The sequence below is a fragment of the Sycon ciliatum genome, chromosome 7 (genome assembly GCF_964019385.1).
Source record: "Sycon ciliatum chromosome 7, ocSycCili1.1, whole genome shotgun sequence".
Taxonomy (NCBI): domain Eukaryota; kingdom Metazoa; phylum Porifera; class Calcarea; order Leucosolenida; family Sycettidae; genus Sycon; species Sycon ciliatum.
Window position 1 is genome coordinate 18,143,617 of NC_088649.1, and position 10,483 is coordinate 18,154,099.

At 49.6% G+C, this 10,483-nt stretch overlaps 2 protein-coding genes across 2 annotated transcripts in view; one reads left to right on the forward strand and one right to left on the reverse strand.

Annotated features, from left to right (window-relative positions):
• The window catches only part of LOC135821142 (stalled ribosome sensor GCN1-like), a 51,499-nt gene extending 51,448 nt beyond the window's left edge, over positions 1-51 (forward strand). The window contains exon 60 of the mRNA XM_065334206.1: positions 1-51. This exon is cut by the window's left edge and continues 740 nt beyond it. The gene's annotated coding sequence lies outside the window, so the exon portion shown is untranslated.
• A 221-nt stretch (positions 52-272) lies between these two features.
• LOC135821143 (AH receptor-interacting protein-like) lies at positions 273-10,384 on the reverse strand. Its single transcript, XM_065334207.1, has 3 exons — positions 9,683-10,384; positions 2,873-3,061; positions 273-2,040 (listed from the first exon to the last, which is right to left on the reverse strand). Exons 1-3 carry the CDS (start codon positions 10,004-10,006, stop codon positions 1,246-1,248), a joined length of 1,308 nt encoding a protein of 435 aa, XP_065190279.1. The 5' UTR covers positions 10,007-10,384; the 3' UTR covers positions 273-1,245.
• Positions 10,385-10,483: the final 99 nt, after the last annotated feature.

Below are 10,483 nucleotides of genomic sequence, written 5' to 3' on the forward strand. Positions count from 1 at the left end.
TTTGCTTTCTGCACCTCATGCTTTCTCCCTGCGTTCTCGCGTGTATCGATATACCCGAGTGCTCCGTCGTGTGTGCTGCACGCTCGCTCACATGCACGCGTCATGCATGATCGTCGTGGTGCGGATGCACGCTCGCATGAACATACCGTGCTAGTATCGGCATTCTCTCTCTCTCTCTCTCTCTCACTTGCTCTCTCTCTCCCCCCCCCTCCCTCCCTCTCTCTCTCCTCCTCCTCCTCCCTCTCTCCACACACACTCACAACACAATCATATCCATCAAGGGGCTCTCCATAAAGCAGCAAAAAAAGCGGAAAGTGAGCAAAATAGAGCGGTGGGAAGTGTTACTGTTAGAAAGTAACAAGGGCCAGCTTGAAAACGAAAAGAGAGCAAACACAAAATGCCACGCCGTGCATTATCACCACTGGACATGCAGGAAAACACAAAATGCACCAGCAGTATGCTCGGGAAGTACGGGACACACACACACACGGACGCCTATAATTGAGGCGACCTTGGAAAAAATACAGCGTGGTAAGAAAGTGGTGCCGTGCCGGCTGTAGAAAAAAACCTGTACAACCTGAAAAGGCCGTCGTGTGAAGCTGCGTGATTAGGCCTGTGGGGAGGGGTTGCGTGAAGCTGCGATTAGACCTGTGGGGAGGAGGGGTTGTGTGGAGCTACATAATCAGGTCTGTGGGGAGGGGTTGCCCTAAGAAAAAGTTAATAATAATAATAATAATGATAATAATAATACTGAAGTAGTGATAGTCCAAACAAGCAACTGTGCAACAGCGGCATGATAATCAAATTGCCACTGTGCAACAGCCGTACGATCTGAAAGAGCAGACAGAGACAGGCCGAATGCCGAGGACTGCTCGCCGAAACATCAGCTATTCAAAGAGATCTAGGAAACGGGAATCATCAAGCTGGACCGCTTCCCCGAGCCTCCGGCTGGACACTGGAGTCAAACAGAGCAGCACGCTAGAGTACCACAAGCTCAGCACACAATGCCAGAGCACACTAGAACAGTACTAGCTCTGAACACGGTGCCAGAGTATGATGTAAGCAACAGCAGCAGCAACAGCCACTATGCCGGAGCATGGTGATGTATGCCACTAGAGTACAGCTGGCTCTGAACACTATGCCAGGGCACAATACAGTGGAAACTGGCTTTTAGTCTGAACACTATGCCAGGGCACAATGCAGTGGAAACTGGCTGTGAACACTGTACCAGAGAATGGTGATGCATCACACTGCATCAGCTCCAGCTACGCCGAGCGCCTGCTCAATCTGGAGACGCTGATCAGCGGGCAACTCCAGCGTGCCGGTTTGCGAGAACTGGGTCAGCATCTCGGCGGTTTGCCGGCTGGCCTCAATCTCCTGCTCGGCGAGGCGCGCGAGCTCCTTCTCGACGAGCCGCTCCAGCGACGGGTCGAGCTGCTGAGCGAGCTGGTAGTCGCGCCGAGCCAGGTCCGGCTCCCAGGCACCCAGGTAGGCACGGGCGCGACGGAATAACGCCTTGACGTTGTCTGGTTCCACGCCGAGTGCCAGCGTGCACCAGGTGACGGCGCGCTCAAACTCGCCGCGATTGAGTGCGCACTGGGAACAGTTAAGGGCCAGCGGCAGAAGCAGATCGGTCTGGTAGCGGCGGAAGTGCTCGCCGGTGGGCGTCTCAAACTCCAGCAGCTCCTGCGCCAGGCTGACGGCCGTGCAGAAGCGGTCGTAGGCCATGTCCAGACGGTGCATGCGATAGAGGTCGACGCCGCGCTGCCGCAGGCGAGGGACCAGCGCCGCCTTCTGCTCCGGGGTCTCCACCAGGTGCATGTCGCGCTCCACGTCACACGGCGGGTCCAGCGCGCACAGCTCGACCTCCAGGCGCAGTGGCAGGCCGCTGCGGGAGAACGCAGCCAGGTCGGCGTTCTCCTTGTCGTCGTCGTCAGAGACAATCGCCGCGGATCGCTCCGCCCCGCTGGATACGTCAGGGCGCCGCTGCTTGCACTTCTGTCTCCACCACGTCATTAGCTTGCTGTAGCCGTCCAAGCGCTAAGCGTGGGGTATAAGAAATGCACAGAACACACGCACGCATGTACACACACATGTCCGCATACACACACACACACACACACACACACGAACATGAAGCCCAGATGCACTTGCTTGAGCCGCGCCCCCGGCCTCACATGGATAACGGATAGCTACAATGTAGGATGAATGAAGTTGAACACTCCACTGCAGCTGTACTTATGCTTGATGCACAAGGTGGTAAATAAAGTGGGCAGCTGTGCATTCACCACCTTATTGCCATGTGTGCATTCACCACCTTATTGCCATGTGTGTATTTACCACCTTATCGCCATGTGTGTATTTACAACCATACGAATTGACTACAATGTAGCCCCCCCCCCCAAAGTACGTCAGGGGACTGTGCATCAACAGCATCAACCATCAACAAGAAGCAGCAAAGAAAATTCCAATTTTTTTTAAAGTCAAATAAGTCTGACCAACCCAAACCCCGACCACCATCCCCTCCTCCTACCTCCCAGAACGATTACAGTCAAACCTGTCTAAGACGACCGCTCGCGGGACCTTCAAAACACGGTCTCCGTTACCAGGTGGTCTCCTTATCCAGGGTCATTTGACTGGAAATAGTATCCCTGGGTCCTGGTTGCAGTGGTCTTCTGGGACAGGTGGTCGCCTAATCCGAGTGGTCGCCTTGACAGGTGGTTCTACTGTACTTTTCTAGCCTATCCTGGCTCTGAACTTCACACCTGCAATGATTGGTCAACTGCCCTCAGCCAACCAGAGTTCAGCAAGTGTTTTGGTGATAACACGAGCAGTAAAGAGGGCAGTAAAAAAAGCATGTTGGAGCACTCACGTCAGCGTCGACAATGAAGTGCGCAACCTCCTGGACTCGCATCTCCTGGAGCACCTCCATCAGCACGGGGAATATCTGCTCAGCGTGCACCAGATACTCCAGGGGACCGCCCTTGAGCGTGTGTGTGTCGTCCAGGGTAGTCTCCTTGCCACCTTTCTCCAGTATCGTAGAGCGGAAATGCACCAGAGCCTGGTGGCAAGCATACACACAGACACCCAGAAAGAGAGAGAGAGAGAGAGAGAGAGAGAGAGAGAGAGAGAGAGAGAGAGAGAGAGAGGGAGAGAGAGAGAGGGAGATAGAGAGAGAGAGATAGAGACAGAGAGAGAGGAGAGAGAGGATAGGAGAGAGAGAGAGAGGATAGGAGAGAGAGAGAGAGAGAGAGAGAGAGAGAGAGAGAGAGAGAGAGAGAGAGAGAGAGAGAGAGAGAGAGAGAGAGAGAGAGAGAGAGAGAGAGAGAGATAAAGAGAGAGGAGAGAGAGAGGAGAGAGAGGAGAGAGAGCAGAGAGCAGAGAGGAAGAGAGAGAGAGAGAGAGAGAGAGAGAGAGAGAGAGAGAGAGAGAGAGAGAGAGAGGAGGAGGAGGAGAGGGAGAGAGAGAGACACACACGTATCCACATGGATATACACTATTATACAGATGAACAGATGTACAGACACACACGAATGTGTTGTAACCATGTGACGGTTTATTGTCGTCATGATTAATTCTTTCAATACAGTGTTACTAAAGATCTGTTTGGTGTGTGTGTGTGTGTGTGTGTGTGTGTGTGTGTGTGTGTGTGTGTGTGTGTGTGTGTGTGTGTGTGTGTGTGTGTGTACGTGCACATGGTCAAGTCTGGGTGTATCAGAGTGTCCACCACCACCGCAGGAAGCAGTGGCATGAAGAGTGGAAGCAGATCTCTCATGTCTTCCGTCATCGTCGTGACGACAACCATGGACCACGCCAGGATTGACAGAGAACACCGCTTATAGGCGCCCGACACCGAATCGTGAGCACACATCCGAAGACACGCCGGTCCTTTGCACCGCAGTGTCCAACCGGAGGGTCTTCGGCTCGGTCACTCTTCTTCCCTTGTCCTTCCAAAATGCCCCTGAGCCTCTTCTCTCCGTATTGCTGGTGCAGGTTACCAAGAGTCCAGAACCCCAAGAGCGTGCAACTCTGGGATCCGCACGGCGGAATTCCAACATTACGTTAAAAATGACGTAGTAAGATTCCTTGTATAAAGAGACTTCCCAGAGTCTAATCTTTAGTCGAATCCTTGGTCGAGTAGCCTAAGCTTTAATCTTGTCTCGTCCAGGCGTCCATGGGACTCCTCATCATTCCCCTCGCTCATCTGATCGTGATATGTGAGCAGGCCGTAATCAGCGTAGAGATACCACGAAGGAAAGCTTTCAAACAGCTATGCTTCCTGAACCCAGGCAAGAAGTCGAAGAGTTTGCTCAGGAGGTACAGCATAGAGATGCCACGAAGGAAAGCTTTCAAGCAGCTATAGGTGCAGCGTAGAGATACCACGAAGGAAAGCTTTCAAACAGCTATGCTTCCTAAACCCAGGCAAGAAGTCGAAGAGTTTGCTCAGGAGGTACAGCATAGAGATGCCACGAAGGAAAGCTTTCAAGCAGCTATAGGTGCAGCGTAGAGATACCACGAAGGAAAGCTTTCCAGCAGCTACGCTTCTTAAACCCAGGCAAAAAGTCAAAAAGTTTGCTCAGGAGGTACAGCGTAGAGATACCACGAAGGAAAGCTTTCAAACAGCTATGCCTCCTAAACCCAGGCAAAGAGTCAAAAAGTTTGCTCAGGACTCCTCATGGGACTCCTCATCATTCCCCTCGCTCATCTAATCGTGATATGTAAGCAGGCCGTAATCACGATGCAACCTGCCATTACCAGCAAAATCATCGCGTGCTACGAGCATGAGCTACACCGAGTAGCCGTGAGGCAGTGTGGGCAACACAGCGGATCAGGGAATTTCGTCCCATCTATCAATAGTAAGTCCATACTACTCGAATAACTACTTGGTGCCTTGTGTTGGTCCGAGGGGAAATAATAGAGGATTGTCAACATTGGCGCCCAACTTTGGCTCACAATAACCCACGCCCACCGCTCTACCGACTCGACTCCTAACCTCACTACCGGTACTTGTAATGAATAGTCCCGGTTCTTTCCAATTCCCGCCGCGTGAGTAACTTCGACATCCTCGTAGAACGGCAGAGCTCACGTAGACCCAGACCCGCTGGACACAGCACATCCAGGGGAGTCTTCGACAAGTTTGCTCACGAGGTACAGCGTAAAGATACCACGAAGGAAAGCTTTCCAGCAGCTATGCTTCCTGAACCCAGGCAAAGAGTCGAAAAGTTTGCTCAGGAGGTACAGCATAGAAATACCACGAAGGAAAGCTTTCAAGCAGCTATGCTTCCTAAACCCAGGCAAGAAGTCAAAAGGTTTGCTCAGGAGGTACAGCGCAGAGATACCACGAAGGAAAGCTTTCAAGCAGCTATGCTTCCTAAACCCAGGCAAGAAGTCAAAGAGTTTGCTCAGGAGGTACAGCATAGAGATGCCACGAAGGAAAGCTTTCAAGCAGCTATAGGTGCAGCGTAGAGATACCACGAAGGAAAGCTTTCCAGCAGCTACGCTTCCTGAACCTAGGCAAAAAGTCAAAAAGTTTGCTCATACAGCGTAGAGATACCACGAAGGAAAGCTTTCAAACAGCTATGCCTCCTAAACCCAGGCAAAGAGTCAAAAAGTTTGCTCAGGACTCCTCGACTCCTCATGGGACTCCTCATCATTCCCCTCGCTCATCTGATCGTGATATGTGAGCAGGCCGTAATCACGATGCAACCTGCCATTGCCAGCAAAATCATCGCGTGCTACGAGCATGAGCTACACCGAGTAGCCGTGAGGCAGTGTGGGCAACACAGCGGATCAGGGAATTTCGTCCCATCTATCAATAGTAAGTCCATACTACTCGAATAACTACTCGGTGCCTTGTGTTGGTCCGAGGGGAAATAATAGAGGATTGTCAACATTGGCACCCAACTTTGGCTCACAATAACCCACGCCCACCGCTCTACCGACTCGACTCCTAACCTCACTACCGGTACTTGTAATGAATAGTCCCGGTTCTTTCCAATTCCCGCCGCGTGAGTAACTTCGACATCCTCGTAGAACGGCAGAGCTCACGTAGACCCAGACCCGCTGGACACAGCACATCCAGGGGAGTCTTCGACAAGTTTGCTCACGAGGTACAGCGTAAAGATACCACGAAGGAAAGCTTTCCAGCAGCTATGCTTCCTGAACCCAGGCAAAAAGTCAAAGAGTTTGCTCAGGAGGTACAGCGTAGAGATACCACGAAGGAAAGCTTTCAAGCAGCTATGCTTCCTAAACCCAGGCAAAAAGTCGAAAGGTTTGCTCAGGAGGTACAGCGTAGAGATACCACGAAGGAAAGCTTTCAAGCAGCTATGCTTCCTAAACCCAGGCAAAAAGTCAAAGAGTTTGCTCAGGAGGTACAGCGTAGAGATACCACGAAGGAAAGCTTTCAAGCAGCTATGCTTCCTAAACCCAGGCAAAAAGTCAAAAGGTTTGCTCAGGAGGTACAGCGTAGAGATACCACGAAGGAAAGCTTTCAAGCAGCTATGCTTCCTAAACCCAGGCAAAAAGTCAAAAGGTTTGCTCAGGAGGTACAGCGTAGAGATACCACGAAGGAAAGCTCTCAAGCAGCTATGCTTCCTAAACCCAGGCAAAAAGTCAAAGAGTTTGCTCAGGAGGTACAGCGTACAGATACCACGAAGGAAAGCTTTCAAGCAGCTATAGGTACAGCTTAGAGATACCACGAAGGAAAGCTTTCAAACAGCTATGCTTGCTGAGCAGCTGCCGACGCAGGTGAAATTCACACTTACATGTACATGTAGTCTGACAGGCAGACTGTCATCACGTTAGTTACGTCCAGTGATTGTCTACTGGCATCGCACTACATTTCACGCTCGGTGGGCTAATTCAACATAGCACATTGTCGCCGTCACGGTTCCCACGGCGACGGGCACAGGAGCAAGTCACAGGGGTTTTTTTTTTTTAGTTCCGGTGAATGTACTGTATGGACTGCGATTTATGCCTACAAGTACATGGCCTCTAAGCAGCGTGGCTGTAGATCTTGGAAGGCGAAGTCCGCAGATTGAATCATACATGTAGGTGCTATAGGCTTGAAAAGTGAAAGAGATTATCAGCTGCCCGCTTCTCTTTGTTCGTTTGTCTAGGGGTTGCAAACACCTACCGTACATTCATACATGCAAAATAAAAAATAATAATAAAAAACCTCCCGTCCGCCCCGATTTCTCGGGAAAATCTGACGATAAACAATCAATGTATTTTAAAGGGCCTGGTCATACTGCAGCAAATTTTCGGTGCCTGACGAAAAAAGAAAAGCGTCCAGAATTAGAATTGCGATCACACTACACATGTGGGGAGAATGAAAATTCAAAATTCATTTCAAGCGTCAAGTGGTAATCTCCACGAACGACGTCAAATTCCTTCACCTTGGGGATCGCCAACACCTTCAGTGCAATCCTTGCAACCATCCTTATGACTTTTGTTGTTGTCCGTGGCCAATTAGCTTCTCGATATCGAGATGAAAAAATCAGTGAATATCAGCGTCAATGGCGTATCAGCATCAAACTCCTGTTTGGAGCGGAAAAGCGCGGTCCGTTCTTGCTTTTTTTTTTGGAGCGTCAACTCTCGATTTTTCCGCTCTGCCGGCAAGTTACTATGGAGATTCGGATGATAATCACAGGATTATTTCTTTTTTGCCGCAGTCTGACCAGGCCCTAATGAAGAATAAGGTGACCGGCCTACCCTTCACATATGTACATACCATGCATACTCTAGCGTCTTCTAGGTGAAATCTAAATCTAGGTACTGTTAGGGGCCGTCCAAGGTTACCAATAATATTTTCAAAACGAAAAGATTTCGTTTGGGGGTGGGTGGGTTTGATGGAGTTTCGTTTTGAAAATAATTATTGAATGCAGATGGAGAATCCCCAGTTACTTCTGGGTGTCGAAAATTGAGATCAATATTTTATTGGAATTCGTTTTACCTGCAGAAAACGTGGGTGGGTGGGTGGGAGCTGAAAGATACTAAAGCTTTTCGTTTTGTAAAAACAATCGGTAACCCCGGACGATCCCTTAGGGGCCATCCGTAAATACAGATATTTATTTAGAAACGAAAACTAGTCGTTTAGGGGGGAGGGGGTTGAGCGCCTGTTCGTTTCTGGAAAACTATCTATGTACATTTTGCGTGTGTGAGCATATACAGAAAAAAGACCAAAAATATCGATACTGTGTACCATTTGTATGTGTTCGTTTCTCAGGGAGGGGAGGGGGGGGGAGAGGGGGGTTGAAGAGAAACGACTAGTTTTCGTTTCTAAATAAATATTGGTATTTACGGAAGCCCCCTAAGGGGTCGTCATTAATTATCGAACTTTTTTCACGAAACGAAATAATTTCGTTATGGGGTGGGAGGGGGTTGATCACTTTCATTTCAGAAAAGTTCTATACATGTACATGGCCATAGGAGCAGTGACACACTTGCGACTTTTGTTGTATATGCATGTATATGTCAACAATTTTTACGTTCTGAGGGGGAGGGAGGGAGGGGTTGGGTCTAAACTAAAATAATTCGTTTGATGAAAAAAGTTCGATATTTACGGACGGCCCCTAAGTCAACAAATAGTCGGCGCATATTTACTTTCGGCTATTTTCGGCCAAAAAATTTGTAGCGACCGAAATTTCGTTTTGCAAGGTTCAATGTGACAGTCTGTCCCCGGGGAAAATTGCGATTCCGCGGCCGCGTTTTTTTCCGCGTTTTTTGCGATTTTTTAAAAGACCGCGTTTTCCGCGATTTTTCAGCGTTTTTTTTAAAACTTTTCTGTTGCACTACACGTACACACAGTGCACTGTTCGGTCAGCAACGTCTCATCGTGGCGGCTTTGTATTCAAATATGACGAGCGCTTACACCAGAGACTTGTAACTGATTGATTTCACTACATACTCACTGAAAATTGCCTCATATCAACTGCAAACTTGCCGCCGCGAGATGATATCAATAATATTCACCGCATATTTACCGCATATTTACCGCAAATTCACCGCAAATTATGCCATATTATGCCGCATTTTTTGCCGCGCTTTTGCGATTTTTTCCGCAATTTTCCCCGGGGACAGGACAGTGTATACAGGCAGCAGCAGTAGAACAGGCCGAAAACTTAATGCGGACGAAATGGGTTTTTAGCCCTGGCAGGCCGAAATTTGAATGGACCGAACATCTGACCTGGTTTCTCTACCGAAAACAACATCTGTACCCACTATGAGCACACTGTGAGCACGCACAGAGTATGAAAGGCGATGGTACGGCGGGACCAATCAAAACCTGCTCCCGTCAGTCCTGTACAGGGCCGGCGCCACTGGTACGCCATGGCCGTACCAAAAAAAAAAAACCTTCCCAAAAAGTCGGTCCACATGGCCATATGGAACGTCCAAAACCGGGGAGAAAAAGTTTCGATGTATGATTTTGTACAGGGAGTCGCCCAGAGTGCAGGATTCGCCGTCTAAATTCCAAAAAATTTCTGGGGGACGACCCCCAGACCCCCCCCCCCCCCCCTTCAAGATGGCCATTCGGCCGCACCACTCCGCGGAAGCTGCCTCCGGCCCTGCTGTACCGTGTTACACGCTCTGGTCTTTTGTATTCGGTGATTCTAGACATTACTACACTGTGCATTACTACACTGTGCATTACAAAACAATCAACACTTCACGTTATACATACATAGCATCCGAAGCAGAAATCCGGCGCCTCCAGCGGCGAGAACGTGATCAGGCGCTTCTGGATCCCACGTCTGACCTGCTCCCACGGCGAGTCATCCTCATCACTGCCCTCCTCATCACTGCCCTCCTCATCTTCATCCTCACTGACGTCATTGCCATCCTCTTTCACCTCGCGAATTTTCGCCTTCTTTTTCTTCTTGGACTTCTCATCTTCTACCAAATCCCCGTCACCTGACATGCCGCACTGTTCCATGGCCGCGGCAAAGGCAGCGGCCAATTTCTCCGCGTCCAAGCCGGAACCTCCGTTCGGCATAGTGACTTCCATGCTGCGCTGTTTTCAAATATTTTCAAATAATAATTATAGCACCTATTAGTATTGGTCAAAGCTCTGTTCGCCTCGCCGTTGCGATAGTCAGGGCCGCTCGACAGAGCAGTAGTAACAACGCAAACACTGGCAATGTGGCTGACACAAAACAGTAATAACACGAGAGTACCAGGTCGACAAACAATGATTTGCCTGCGAGATAGGACTGAAATTGAAAACAGAGGACGAAGATTTGGAAGATCTACTTTCTACTGAGCTAGCTTGGCCATGAGGCCGAGGCCGAGGATCTGGACGGCGAGGTCGAGTCACGATGTCATGTGAGAATTTGATGCTTTCGCGTCGGTTCTACAGCTTTGCAATGCCGGATTGCGTGGATTTTACAATTACCGTACATACACACTTCTGAAATGCGTAGCTTGCAGTAGTACACCGTACATTTTCTCCAGAAAGAGTACTACATTACTTGGCGGGAACGTC